This window comes from Anarrhichthys ocellatus, unplaced genomic scaffold (assembly GCF_004355925.1).
Source record: "Anarrhichthys ocellatus isolate YVR2014 unplaced genomic scaffold, GSC_Weel_1.0 scaffold1, whole genome shotgun sequence".
NCBI lineage: Eukaryota > Metazoa > Chordata > Actinopteri > Perciformes > Anarhichadidae > Anarrhichthys > Anarrhichthys ocellatus.
The window spans coordinates 13,969,468-13,984,897 of NW_022280031.1; the positions used below are offsets into that span (position 1 = coordinate 13,969,468).

The window sequence follows — 15,430 nt, forward strand, 5'->3', positions numbered from 1 at the left end:
GGAAACCGTCTCTGGTTCTGGGTCATGGCAGCTGTTTGAAGGAGGTCCCCCCCGACCTCGCATACACACCCCAACCCCCCCCCCCCCCCCTCCTCCGCGGCTCTGATTGGCTGTGGTACCCCCTGTGGAAGCACCACAGAGAGTTCTCGTTAGAATGAAGTCTGCCTGTTGTTCTGACAATAGTCTGCATTGTCCTGATCCATCGCGGTCTTCAGAATAGGGTGCATTTCACAGGCTTTGTAATGCATATGACCGTGAGTCATCACAGCACATTCCTGTCAACTAGGTAACCATTTTTTCTTCCATTCCCAGCGAGCCAGATTAATGTATAGCAAGAAACTGTCGACTACTGCAGCTACAGGGAAAGTCTTTCTGTTCTCTCGATCTGATCAGTGTGTTCATGTGGCTGTCTCTCATAGGCGAGCAGTCAACTTTGTAGTCCTTCTTGCTGAAGACTGTGCAGAAAGCATCAAAATCCACTTTGCATTTTTTCACCCCCCATGGTTTTAAAATAAACCCCATCGTCCCAACAGTGGCACACATTGTTATAAGCCCAGCATGGAGCACACAGACCAAAACTGGATAATCTGGTTCTTGTAGTTTTTTTTCGCAGCATGCAGTCTAGAACTCAGAACTGCCGATCACTCTGTTCTCAGTTGATACCAGACAACATTGAAAGTGTATTTACTCATCTTCACTGAGTAACGGTGACATTTCAGATGACAATTATTGGATTTGACTGAACAGAAATTGGCAGAAAGGCTCTCTGTTCATCTCCGTCCTCCCATGCCAGCCTTGTTGTCTCTGCCGGGCATGTGGATGTCTGGCCGTTAGGTCTTAAAGTGCGTTTACCTCTCCTCTCCTCCTTGGTAGTCTGCAGCCGGTGTCGGCTCACAGAAGGCCCACTCTGTCAATGGCGTTCGTGTTCTTGGCATGAAAGACGACCCCCTGAGCTCGTTTGCCACACGAGTGAGGAATGGACACTGACAACTGCTGCTGAGAGGGGAGGAGGGGTGAAGACGAGGGAACGAGTATGAATCTTTTTTTTTTTTAGGCCATGTTCCCATTAATGTGGTTCAATTTGGAAAAATGTGTTTATATGTCAACGCTACAGGTTTTTTATACTCATTAAAATGCAAAAAAAACAACTCTATGCAACTTCTTTATTTCAACACAATCTCAGTGTTATAATTGACAAATCTATATAATAACTATTAGTTTTTGAAAGTCTGCGTCGTATGGTCATCCATCCATTAAAGGTCTCATTTATCAACACGAGTTCTTGTCCGTTGATTTTTTTTCACGTCCCTATGATCGTCTGAATTCCTCCGGGGCTGCACAGGAGATGGATAAACTTTGTCCGCAAGGCATAGCAGCCCCACAATGCGCAGCATAGAGTCGATAGAATGATCTACAGTATAAACCTACGTAAAGTCTGACCGGGGGGGCAATAGAGTAGACGAGACAGGCAGAACGCAGCCCGTGGGTCTGGTTCACAAAGCACATCACTGTTAAAGTCTGAGAACAAGATAAGTGTACAGCATCCTAAACCCCGAGCATTAACTTTATGAGTGGGGGATGGACGCCAAGTTGCCTCTCAGAAGTCCATTACTCTATAACAGACTCGGCTGCCTTCTATGCAATTTTGTTTGTTTGTTAAATGAAATGCAACACACGCACACACACATTGACCAATGGGCTGTGTTCTACCGACCTCTAACCCTGGTGACACGGCAGGAACGAGAGGTGTCAAACAAAAAAGGGGCCAAAGAATGTGTGTGCGACAGGTGCAGGGCTTTTTTTTTCCCTCTCTCATCTGAAATATGTGCACTCCCCCCCGATTGTTTTGGACTCCTGGGCGGAGTCTAGGAGCCTATCCTGCACAGAGACGACCCACATACACCTCGTCCCAGCTTCTGTTTCCAACAGAAACATTTAGTTTGGCGGAGACTTCCAGGAAACAAACACACGGGCCTTTTGCAGAGGAATTATGCTCCTTGATGAGGACAAAATGAGCCTCCCATCAAACCTGATTCATGTCATCACTATCCACAAACACCACCTGCAGTGGAAACATATAGGACGAAACCAAGTGGACCTATCATAATCGCCAGATCACGTCTAGCGCCGCCTGGTTTACGATTACTCACGGCTACTGGCACCGCTGCCAAGCACTCGGTAGTCAGTCTCTGTCTGTTTTACAATATTTAGATAAGCAGGTTGCCGAGCAGCCATGCTGAATAGCCTTTGCACATGATTTATGCATAATCAAACAGAAGTCTGCTTAAGGCAGATCGTCCCTTCAATTGTATTGAGTTACAGGCCTCTGCTTGCCCCCGAGAGAGCAAATCACCACAGGTTTCTCTTTGTTACTATATTTTTAATAGTGTTGTACCTGTGCGGCTGGGTGAGTTTAAACTCCTTCCTCTTCTCTCTGAGAAATGACTTATTTCACAGCCAGTGTCTGAGGAGAGAGGATGTGTGATGTCTGTAAATAGAAAATGGCAGGTCTGTAAATATATACCTGCCAGCGTGGACCTTGCACTTTGTTTTTTTTCTTGCTGTGCCTGGTGAACAGAGTGCTAAGATTTCCTAAATGAATGGCGGGCCCTGTGTGAGAGCTCAGCCTGCCTCGGGCCCACAGGGGACCGTCACAAGCTCAGAACAGGCTGTTGTTGGTAAAGGTCAGAGGTTACCTTACAACAGTCCTGCTTGGTAAATGGGAGCTGATCAATTCACCGTAACATGTGTATATATATATATATATATATATATATATATATATATATATATATGGACAAATGTAATGCAGTTAAACCCCCATTTGGCTCAGTATCTGAAGGCGTCCTATCTGTCCATCCGAAATGCCACAATGGCACTGAAGCACGAAAGCTGCATTTCAGCCGTTACTACATTATCTGATGAAACCATAGTTTGTTCAAAACTCGACGCTACACGGTATTATTTATCTCTTTGACGAAATCAAAGGACCACACTGATATTTTGAGTTTGTTTGGAATCTAAAGCTGGACAATGACACAAGGCATCTCGTTGCCCTATTTCTAGTGACCGTATTGTCCAGTCCTCTGTGTTTTCCACTGTTGGGGGGGAAAAAGTACCATTTGCTCTTTGGCGTTGGCTTCGAAACAATGGGGCAGATTCCATGAGCTGTATTCTGTTGTTTCCCTCACTCTGGGAAACTGCTCTGTTAGTTATTTTTGGAGTGAACTGTAAATTCAGTATTTCTTCTTCAGAAGGGAGACCTCTGGCCCATTGAGAAAGGGAGGAACTAACTAGATGGTTAAGAAGAGGTGCTTGTGTGCACGTGTGTGTGTGTGTGTGTTTGCATTGGCCTCTTGGTCTCTTTGGCAGGCTCTGTTTGCAGAGATCTTTTTTTTTCTTTTTTTTTTTTTTTTTCTTTTTTTTTTACAATTTGACAAGCTTTATTTTTAGTCGCTTTGGAATACCAATATGCTGCTGAAGCATCTCCTTGACCCAAATGGGAGACAAAGACCCTGTGTGCCACGGGAGGGTGTGTTATTACACACAAGAGCAAAGAGAACATTGTATTTCATACTTACATTTCCAAATGTTTCAAAGCTGTGGGCAGTTGTTTTAAAAAATGAATGATAAAACTCACTGTGAACAATGTAGGTTAGCTTAAAAAACTAGTGCAAAAATAGATTCATTCGGGAAAACCGATCCTGTTTATATTCAAGAAAGTATTTTGTGAACTAGAAGTTACTATTAATGAAAATAATCTGTAAAATCCTACTGTTCCTGTGGTCACTGAAGGCAATCCGGTTCTGTTTTAGCACCACACAAACCCCCCAACACAGGCCTGCGGCATGCAAGTCCGCTTCAATTAAACTGAGCTTCCCCAGAGGTAAAATCAGGTGCTGTGTCCTTCAGTCAAAGGACCGTGTGTGTGTGTGTGTGTGTGTGTGTGTGTGTGTGTAGTAAGTTAATTTTAGTCCAACATAAAACATTTCTGTTGGAGTTGTGCTTTGCTGAGCTCGTGCAAGCTGCATTCCAAACCATTTATGAACATTTGAAGCAAGTGGCAGGCTGCCTCGGTTACTTGAAGTGCTGCTCTGTACTTTCATGTCTGCCTCTCTATGCCAGGGAATCACCTATGTTTCGAGAGTGAGTGTGAATAGGTAGTTGCGGTGGAAATAGTTCTATTTTCATTTTAAATGTGGAGAAATCAAAGAGTGTCCACCTCAGTCCTGGTAAATTCTGCAGATGACAAGCCCCTCTGTGTTAGACAAACCCATGTAATGGACATCACTCCTGTTGTTTTTGAGTACTCCCAAAAGGGATGTTCCAGGAATTTTTCCGAACCTGAACACTGGTCCGTCTTCCTGCTTATCTGGTCGTATCAACAGAACCCAGCCGGCTCGCTCTCAGCTCTAACTGCTGTTTATTTAGCCAGAGGGAACGGTCCGTACGCATCAGCCGTGGCCTCCGGGGTGACCCTCAAACCCTGGTTTCCTGTTGGGGTGTTCAGGACCTGGTCGGGCATGTCGAGTTCTGTGCTGGTTTCCCTACTGTCGTGGCGTTTCGGGGACACACAGCCTCAGCTTTCTGTCACTGCGCGTTCATGAGGGATTGGTTTATTTGGATTCTGATATGAACGCTGCATTTCCAGAGAGAGTGCCGACAAACACGAATCTGAATAACAAGGAATGCAGCGCGGAGAGATCGGTTTGTCGGAGTGGGAAGACCTTCTTTTTGGAGGCTGGGAGCAGCAAAAGGATGTAGACTCTGGTATGTGTGGGGTGGGATTGACTCTTGAATGCCCCATTATTTGCGAGGCTTCCTTCCCATGAAGCGTTGCGAATCTAATCAAGCCTGCAAGTCATCTTCTGATAGTTGGGCCTCGTTTTGTGGTCCCTCAGACTGTGAACACTGTTCTGCTGTATAGAATCCATCCCCTGCAACACAAACACATTCACACACTTACTTGCACTTTTATTTTTCAGGGAGGGGGGAGTTAAAAACCCAATATAAACCCACCCTTCACGTAGAGTCTACTTGGGTCAGGGCTACTTGCCCGGTGTGAAGGATTGGACCAGATGGCCTCCCAGCATAGAGCACTGGGACACATGGGAAGACCTTATGTGAAAGGCTCCTATATCCTCTCCATGCTCCATGTTTACCCGGCGGTTAAATCAGCCTATGGAGAGATGGGTGCTGGTAGCACATACAAGAGATGTAGATCGATATGAACAGGTAGGTCACAGTCACTCAGAGATTTTGCGGTTAAAAAGAGGAGAACAGCTGTTGATCCCAGTGAGTAGTCATCATCACGGTGACATTGCAACCCTGGCAGACCCGACTGGCACCGCCTCTCCGTTTCTATTTCTGAGCCCTGGGCCGCACACCTCAGGGTTGATTTGGCAGGCACATGAGAAACGAATGTGGTGCATATGTGGTGGACATTGTCGGCACTCTTATCCATGCTAAGCTCCGTGCCCCCTTTTTCTGATCATCACAGGTAGCCTGGACAGCAGGCTCCCTGTCGCAAACAACCGTGACAGGGAGAAGAAAAGCTTCTCTTTCCTGAGAAAGCTGGGAAAATATCCAAACCTATGTCGGATTGTTGTGACACTAATTCCTCTCCACTGGTACTTTTCTCTCAAAGATACTAGGCTAGAGTTTTGTGGGATAGAAGAGAAATGACCTAACCTTGGCGAAACCCTCAAGTGGTATGAGAGACAGTAAGTAAGGAGCGTGGTAATTTATATTTCGAGTCCTTTCTCTCGCTCTGATCTCGACATCTACTGTGTCTGAGACTGGGGGGGGGGAAGGACTCTCGCCGGCTGTTTGCAGTTGTCCTGTTCCCACATGGATTTGCTGGCACAGTTGAGGCCTGCATCAAGGAACTAGATCAAAGGAAACTAAAGAGTAGCCTGACCTGGATGACTGCAGTCCTCACTTATTTGTCAGACACATTTGTTGACCTTGATTTTTATGTAGGTAGCTACAGCACATACCTGTTATATGGGGGCGATATCATTCAATTACAATAATATGCCGCACCCATTAACACAGATGGTGTCCTATTATTTCTCTGAAATTCAGTTCATGGTCTAATTACATGTAATTGGCTCTCCCTCCTATCTGCATGTGTGCTTTCCTGCAATCTGGGTTGTTTCTATCTCTATTTTTGCACCTCCGCTATCTCTTATTTGTTGCCTGTGTGTATTGTGCTGAGCTGGCTGTTGCCGCTCTGTGATTGCGGTTAAGCTCGATGGGTTTTTAGCCTTAGTGGCACTCTGAGCGTATGGTTCTCTTTGGGCCCTTGCTGACTCCATGCCTGGTGTCTTGCTGAGAGTGTCCACCTGTCCCCTTATTAAGGAAACGAAAGAGATGACATCATTGCTAACACATGCACACACACACACAGATGGATGCATGTAGGGGACACAAGCATTGACTCTCTCCATATGGGCATCGTTGGGCCTCTCAGTCTGCAAAACAGTGTGAGTTGTTTACAGCTCGTTGAGCTGATTAGTACCGAGGCGTGACCTTGGCCTCTATTGCAACACAGTGTCCTGTTGGTGGATAATCTGTTAATGCTCCTGCCTTGTTTCTTCTTATTCAGCTCTGATTGGGTGGAGATCCTGGAGCCCCGCTCCCGCGAGCGCATGTATGTGAACTTGACCAGTGGTGAGTGCGGCTGGGACCCCCCCTCGGGCGTTCCTGTCCGCCAGGCCGACGGCAACCAGTGGTGGGAGCTCTTCGACCCCCAGAGTGGCCGCTTCTACTACTACAACTCCACAGGGCGCCGCACAGTCTGGCACCGACCCCAGGGAGCCGATATAGTGCCCCTCTCCCAGCTCCAGGCCATGAGACGATGCAGTGAGGCCAAGCGTGCCGGAGGGGGCGTGGACAGGCACCACCAGCACGGGCCCACGGGGAGTATCGGCAGTGTAGGGAGCCAGGGGCGCTTCATACCTCTGCCCGAGCAGGACCGAGAGAGCCCCGTTCCCGGAGTGCCGGAGGCCGATAAGGAGGCCGCCAACCCAGAGCTGGACCCAGCGGTGGACAGCAGATCGCAGGGAGACGGAAGCAGCACCGAAAACAGCACCGACGGGAGTAAAGACCCACAGAGGTAAGCCTGAACCAAACCTTCGGTAGCCTCTACAGTAAGTCTGGAAAGGAAATTGTGCTTAATCGTTAATGGATCAAATTACCAGGAGAAAAGTAAGGAAATGCGATAGTCATCGCAGCATGTGTGCGATGGTCATCGCAGCATGTGGCATCATGAATCGTAATGACTTTCAAATGCTTCTGCTGTGAGAACTCGCAGGATTATTTTGACTATTGACCACTCGGGGCCGAGCTCTGACAGCTTTTTTTAATTTTCATTCTCACTTATCTGAACATTCCACATGTCCCGTGTTTCCATACTATCATCGCCTGTGAACCGTGCTCAGCCATTTCAGCAAATCGTTACCAAATGGGGAGAACGGTCAGTTATACTACAGAACACGACATCCCCCCCCTCCTCCTCCGGTGCAGAACGGCCCCTAACAGTAAGCCATTCAGAGACCCCATCATGCGCTTGGCGTTGGGGCCTCGTCCAAACCGCCGTCTCTTCCCTCCAAAGCCAGATTCCAGACATGCCACTTGTGTTTTCCCTGGCACGGGGCCACCGAGGCCGTCTCAGTGTCCTTCTGTGTGCTCACCACCACCCTGCCCCGTGCTGCTCCGACGCTCACTTCATTTTCCTAAAACAAACCCAGGGCCCCAGGCCCTTTAAAAACTAGATTGCCTCTTATGGGTGAGAGCTTAAATGCGCATGCACGAGAGGCATGTAAGAGAGTGTTGTCTGTGGTTAATAGCAAGCAGAACCGCCACATTCCAGCTGCGTATAAACAAGGCGAACCCTGCTGCTTTTCAGAGGCTCCCTCGCGGCGACTGTGGCTCTCCGGTTCCTCCCGGCTCTTCGTGCACCTCACCTTGGCCCTCAGGAGGTCTCTCCTCTGACCCCGTCGATCCTGTGGGATTACGTTTAGACGGAGGGGGAACTGATTGGTCGGCCACGGCTGTTGAATGACACTACTGGAGGCCTCGTTGCATTGCCTCTGGTGCGTGTGTGTGTGTGTGTGTGTGTGTGTGTGTGTGTGTTGGGGGAGTGTTAAAGCCCCCCACTGGGTCCCACTTTGCCCCAGTGATTCAACCACTCCCAGAGCCTTTTCTGTCTCCCCCTTTAAAACAATGGCCAGCTGTGTTCCTCGGAGGAAGGGTGAGGGGGTCTTTAGCCCACAGAGGCTTGATACCCTACTTAGCCATTTGGCCCCTCAACATGCTCACCGGCCTCCATCTCTTAGCAGGTAATTAGAAACCGCCACAAAATGCACATAGACGGTGGAATGTGACGGCTCAACCACTCAAACATGCTTGTTTGCAGCTGGTGGCCCGCCTCACTGATAATGACAAGGATGAAGGGGGAAGAGCCAGGGAGAAAGTCTTAAATGAAGAGTTGGAAAGGGCCACATTGGTTTGCGGTGAGCTAATTGTTCTGTCCCACCCAAAACATGGGAGTGTTGGGGGCTTTCATGAGAATGTCCTCTTCCTTTATTTGATCATGTTACTGCCGGTCATAACTTTTTTTAGTTTGGGTATTTCATCATTTACAGTTCCTCAGTGAACGTCTCAGTTCTTTTAGACATGTCGCCACATGTTCCCTTTTGTTTTCTTCTCTTCAGCGGAGATGAAATGTTATTAGCTTACGGCAGTTGAAAAACAATAGTGTTCTTTGTGGAGATGGGACAATCCCAGTTCTTCCAACGGCAGTTTCCCTTTTGTTTTGTGCTATTAATAAATCTGTTCATTACAGATAGAAGAGTTTCCACACAACACACCCTGCGTGTTATTCTAAGCACCGGTTGCTTGGTGCCGCTTCCTGTCTTTGTAAAGCTCATATCTTTGCATTTGTCTATGTTCATTATTATAGAAGCACACACTTTTTCGAGGCCTTGAGTGCCAAATCTGTTACTCATTGCCCAAGTCTTATCACATGTCCTGGGAATTTCTGGGTACTTTGAGTCTGTGGAGCTCATCAGGGAAGTACCGTGGTCTCCAGAGGTAAACATGTCAGTCACATGTGGTTATTGGGCACAGGAAACTGAAGCAAACTCTCTTTCCATGATGTAGGTGTTGCAGATCAACCGGCTTATGACATCTGTATTGAATTACACCCACCTTTCAATGCACTTATGTGTCCGCGTGTTGTTATCGTCAACCTGATAACATCTGTATGGGATTTCACCACAGTGTGCCTGTCTTCACTGTGTGTGGGCTCCTCTCCCCCGAGCTTTCCAGCTACAGGAGACCTGCTGAGGTTTGAGTGGATGTTAAAAGTCTGCTGAGGACACATGACCGCATGGTGTAAGACAACCCAGAAGTGACCCACGGTGGTTCACATCAGGGTCACAGCACTCTTTTGTCTTATGGGCCAGCCTGGGGCGTATAATGGACCACTAAAAGGGAACAAAGGTTCTCACTTAAACCCAGTTGTCCCCCATGGTCAGCTGAGTCCTTTCTCTACGCAGTGAGTAGGTATGCTGAATGGAGAAGAACACCAAATGACTTGTATGTTCCCTTTCATTTAGCCCCGTAATGACATAGCGTTGCACCGGCATTCAATCTCTGCTGACATTGGACGCTTAGAACTCGCTATTCCTGATTGTCAACTGGCTTTGTATTGCTTTTTAAGAAGGTTCAGAAAGAGTTAGGTACATTAGTACCTAAAACCTCAACTCTGTCTGCATTGTTTCATGAGCTCATACCACAGTTGAATCACTGAATCACACATTAAAGAGGGGACAAGGTAGCTTGACTTTTCATGAGTGTGCAACAAGTTTAGTAAAAGGAATGTTGGTCTAATTTCAGTCTGACTTTAGGGAAAATAATGTAGAAACCTCTACCCTAAAGTGTCTGATGACACAACCAACAAAACTGAAAACATTTCTACTTTGGGGAAGTGTTTTTTTTTTTGTTTTTATAAAACATGCACGTGAAAGCAAAAGTATACAAAAAAAAAAAGCCCAAACAGAAGAAGCTTCCCCTCGCGTGCTTTGAGACTGTCTGGCTGTGAGTCATGTCGGGGGCGTCTTATGGGCTAGATAAAGTTTTTAAGTTGCTAATGAGTCACACATTGTCTGCGTGTTTACTCCAAGAGCGCAAGCCTCTCGTGCTTTTCATCTCCCGCCGCAAAATCTTTTACGCACACTGTGAAGACATGTTTCATCTGTACGCTCCTGGTGTGGTAAGCTCATTTTCAGCCCTTTCCAGATGGTCTTTTAAGTCTGCCTGTATTTATTTTTCCCTTTGCGGAAAGAAAAGTTGCACTTTGAACTGGGGATCCGGTTGTGTGCCTACGCACCTTGGTCTCGTTAACAGTGGCGATGTCCTTATTTCTCCACACGTCCCGTGTTTCACTCTCTTTTGAACGCTTAAGATTTTATGGTATTCTCAAGAGCGAGATCACAGAGGCACAGTTTTCTTTTAGAAATGATTGAAACGCTGCTTTTACTTCTGGTGCTGTTGTGAGAATATCTCCAGTGTTTTCATGAAGAACCAGTGGCACCGCATGTGAACTGGCCTTAGGCATGCTGCTCTGACTGGATCAGCTGACTTGCAGCATACAGACACGGTATTTTTCAGGTTGCTGCTTCCATGGTTTCCACAGGTTTTGCGCATCCATTTCTTAACGGCGATGATGATTATTGTTAACATATCATTGTTTTTCTGCTCTTTTGTGTCCCTGAGCTTATCTCAGAGACTTGAGACTGGTTTGAACAGGTTTTGTGTGTGCGGTCCAGTTGTAATCATTCAAAGAGTGTCTTTCAATGGGATCAGAGCTTCAGATGCACTTTCAAATTCCAGAGGCGGGGTCTCTCTGGAATTCCGTTGGGTTTGGCCTCATCCTGTCCCTTGAAAAAGCTCCTAGTGGCTGTCCTCTGGCCCAGCCCAGCTCTCTTCTGGATGTCGGGCAACGGGAGCCACAGACATGCACAACTGGTAGACATCTTGGCTCAGAGGAGGGAGGTGCATCAGTTCAGCTGTTGCAGGACAGCTGGCTCTCTAGAGGGGCCTGACGGGAAGCAGGGGTCTACCAGCTTCGCCTTAAGCCCAAAATGTCACTTCATTCTTCTGCTTGATATTCTTATGACCGGTTTGTTGAAAAGTGAGAGAAAAAAAACGATGCCTGCACGCTGACGAAGTGGATTCAACGTCCTCAGCGAATCCTCTTTGTCTTTTCAGTTTCCTTCCTCTGCTCAGATCGCAGTGATCCCATTGGTTGGTGCTCCGAGGTGTTTGTGCAGCAGAAGCATGGCCTGTACGACCCCATTTCCTCTTCCTGTCCAGTCAGTGTTAATAATAACCCCTGTTTTTCAGACCCCCTCTATTCCCAGGGGGTATATTTAAGAGCTTCCAAATCCATATCCCTCTCTCTGCCAAAGTGACTCAGCTGATGGCTTTTCCAAACGACAGTTATTCAAGGCAGGAGCGTAAGGAGAGACAGAACATCTGCTGACAGCCAGGTCCCCATAGCATATTTAGTTGGTTATTGAGATGACCACAGCAATATGCAGAACAGCGACAGAGGTATCTGGGACTGTGTTTGTGGGCGTGAGACACCAGAGCTGCTGAGACTAATTGAGATTTGCTGACTGTTAAGTTGATTTGCTGCCCCAGAGGCCAATCAGATTATACCTTGTTGGTTTCCAAAGGGCCCCTTAACTTTATTTTATCGCACATTTCACCATCTTCCTAAAGCTCTCACATGCCAGCTTCAGACTCTGACTGAAGGGATTTGTACGACGCAGGATAGCTGTGTGTGTCTAATCACGTGTGCTTGAGCAGTGGTTAAAATTGAGTTCATCTCTTTGCAAACAGCGAGACATTTAGAAAAATCTGATGGGAATTTAATTATCATGTCTCTTAACTTCTGTGATGAATTGCAGTCCATAATCCCCACCTTCAGCTAACATTCAACTCTTTGACAGATGAGCTACTAGCAGGCAACACACACACACCCTTTCCAAACAACTCTCATTGTGAGTCGAGTAAAGTCCAGGCCTGTTCAGTGTTATGTAAGAGCCGGCCTGGTTTCCCCTGTCTGACTCTGGAGGTTAAAGATGGCCTCTTCCCTATCATCTTTCTCTCCCCTCCTCCCCCCCATTGCTGTTGTTTTCGGAGGCGTCTCCGTGACGATGGCACAGCATTCATTATGTGAGCCCCCCCCCCCCACACACCCCTCACTACCACACAGAGGCCCCTGAATGAGCCCTGAGGAATGCCATCCTTCCCGCTCATTCCCTCGCTGAACTCTCCCACGACTAATCCCCACCCCTTCTCATTTACACATGCTCACACCCTCCTCTCTTGTCTCCTTAGCTCTGTTGTCCCCCCTCACCCCAACCCCCACCAATCGTCTCCCTGCTCTCGGGCCCGTTGCTGTTTTCTCACCATTGTACTGTCTTTGTCCCTTGTTCGGCTCGGGGTTTGTAATCATACTTTATTTGGTTGACCTGAGGTTTTACTGATATGCGAGTGTTGTTCTTGCTGTGTAACGGGATTAGAGACTTTAGGTAAGAGATCGAAGACACCGTAAAGACTTGCTGTTGGAGTTGGCTCCCCAAAACCCCCTTTTTGCGATCGCGTTGAGCATCACACCAAACTCCCTGCTGACAGCCAACATAATGTGCCAGCGCTGGAGGGGGTGAACGTGCTAGACCTTTGCTGATCCTGGGTGGGACAATGGTCGGCAGACAACAGAGACAAAGCCTGACAAAATCCCTCTCTGCCAACACCATGAGCTGGACTTCCTCCCAGGCCCATGAATGTGTTCTGTTTCAGTCCCTGAAGAATAGGTTGTTTAATGTTTCTACTGAATTTATCATAAGATATTATTTGGTGTTTTGTATGGACAGGAAGGAATAGTAAAGACACTTTGAGTGTTTGTTTTTTTAGATATGAAGATGGAGCATCTACGGGATATAGAATTTCCCATGTATGATGTGAAACTTTTTGTAAATCTGTACATAAGCTCCCTATAATTAAGTTTTAGCCCACACTTCCGCCCTGGGAGCAGTGTGTGAGCATTACATGCGGCATTTCCTGTTTGTGTTACATATGGGGAAGCCCTCTACGACCCTCCAGAGGACCTCCTCCGACAGGAAGTAGTGGTCACTACTATCTCAGGGTCAGTCCTCATAAAGTACGTCACCCACCCAACAAGAAGATGGAAGATAGCCATGTTGTTTACTTACAGTCGGCCATTACATGAACCCCAGATTGTTTTATGTGTGAACAACGAGGTTTGATTTGTTGTTGGATAATGGAAGGGGAATTTGATTATTGTGGTTTCATGTGTGAGGTCCGCTGTGTTCTTTGGCCATCCAATCCTAATTGCCTTGATGTTTCATGTGTGAGCTGTTCCTGTTCCTAGCAAACCGGCGCTAAACAGTCAGCTGCTGAGGTGGGAATGATTTTTGGAGCATTTGTATCACCTCCTCCTGCCTGACAGGGCCAGAGTGCGAAAACATACACTGCTTCAAAGAGTACGAACAGTGGCTTCTCATGTTTACAGCTGTCACCTATCAACCCCCCCTTCTCCACCCTGTGTAACCACACACACTCACACTTGCTCGTAACTACTAAACAGCGGTGGTTTGGGGTGAATCCCGTCTTGTCAGAAGCTTCTTGTCTTCACACGTGTCTGTCTTTGTGTGTGTCTTATGTGTCATTTAGACGGTAAACCTTCTTGTGTTGGTCTCGGGGAGGTGGGGGCCCTGGAGCGTTCCCAACAGCAGTGCTTGTGGCAGGCTGTCCTGGTGCTGTGCCAGGTGGCTGAGAGCCAGCTTGTTTATAGGGCCCTGCCTGGATGGCGAATCTGTGGGACCGTTGGAAGATGGGAGCCTGTTTACATTCAAAGACGTGGTGTGACTCACTCTATAGACGGGGGGGGGAGGGAGAGAGAGGGAGAGAGGGAGAGAGAGAGAGAGAGAGAGGGAGAGGGCGAGGGAGAGAGGGAGAGAGCGATAGTGTGAGTGAGTTTACCGTTGGCTTCAGGGGAATCATTTTAGCATTGTTCCAGGGAGAGGAGGAGGAGGGGGGGGGGGGGGGGCACTCCGCCTCCTTCCTCCTCCCTCTGTGTCCTCTTTCTACGGTTACAGCCCAACTCTCCACTTAGTCATAGTGCTCTTCTTGGAAAAGGGAAGCCTTTGAACACTTGCTCTGGCTGTGTTTATGTTTGGATTCACAAAGGACAGAAGGTGATCCGCCGTGATCGAATTAATTACCCCCCACTGAATGTTAAGAAGAGGTTGCAGGGAGGGAAGGTAAGTCTCCTAACGCATTGAGACTACCTGTTTGACATTTTTTGATTAAGTCTACAGAGCCTCTGTGTTCTCTACTGCGTCACATGTGTCTCACTGAGGCCAGCCGCCAACTGTGTCCACGTGCGATAATGCCCACTTTAGACACACTCTTTTGGTTTTAAAAGGGCAAGTTTGTTGATCAGTCGAGGAATGAAAAGTCCTGATTGCAGGGGGAGATTATGAGGGGGCAGCCGACCAGAGCAGCGTGACCAGATTGTTTTACGTTGCTGGGATTAGCAGTGGGCCATTGGGCTTGAGGTTAGCCCAGCTGCTCAACCACAAGGAGAAGAATTAACCTATGGACCCGAGTGAAGATATTCTCAGCTGTGAATTACTACCATCCGGACTTCTCCCACATCAACCTCTTTTCATGTGGCCTGCTGGTTTACTGTCCAAATGTTGATTCAGATGGCCGACTTTTATGCCATGCGATGTAACCACCATTTGCTACTTCACAGGCATTTCAACTACCAGCAATCGTTTCACTACCCCGTGTATATTCTCCAGACCCAGTCCCACATGTCGGACGTGTGGATGAGCTTCAGTGAGATGTGCTGTGCTCAGTATTTTTAGGCACTTGGTTTGCACAACACACACTGGAGTTTTCATCTCAAGGGTTTGACAAGGCTTTTATGACTGCCAGACTAAAAATGGAGTTAAGTCTTTGGAGGTCAGTGAAATGTTTGGAGAAGAATTTGTGGATTGCTGCTGACTTTCCCAGCCCTGTCAGCTTTAGATTCTTTATAACAGATGAAATATAGCCAGTGCCTGTACATGATTGGATATGATAATAGTGCTTTTATGACACTGTCTATATATATATATAAATATAGCCAGTGCCTGTACATGATTGGATATGATAATAGTGCTTTTATGACACTGTCTATATATATATATAAATATAGCCAGTGCCTGTACATGATTGGATATGATAATAGTGCTTTTATGACACTGTCTATATATATATATAAATATAGCCAGTGCCTGTACATGATTGGATATGATAATAGTGCTTTTATGACACTGTC

At 47.2% G+C, this 15,430-nt stretch overlaps 1 protein-coding gene across 4 annotated transcripts in view; it reads left to right on the top strand.

Annotated features, from left to right (window-relative positions):
• arhgap46a (Rho GTPase activating protein 46a) overlaps positions 1-15,430 on the top strand; it is a 29,704-nt gene that overhangs the window by 3,691 nt on the left and 10,583 nt on the right. For 2 of the 4 annotated variants that reach the window (XM_031843527.1, XM_031845237.1), the window contains exon 1: positions 2,794-7,120. In XM_031843527.1, the coding sequence (XP_031699387.1) occupies positions 6,582-7,120 (539 nt within the window). In that variant the 5' untranslated portion in view covers positions 2,794-6,581. The other 2 variants (XM_031844359.1, XM_031846071.1) reach the window with 2 other exon arrangements.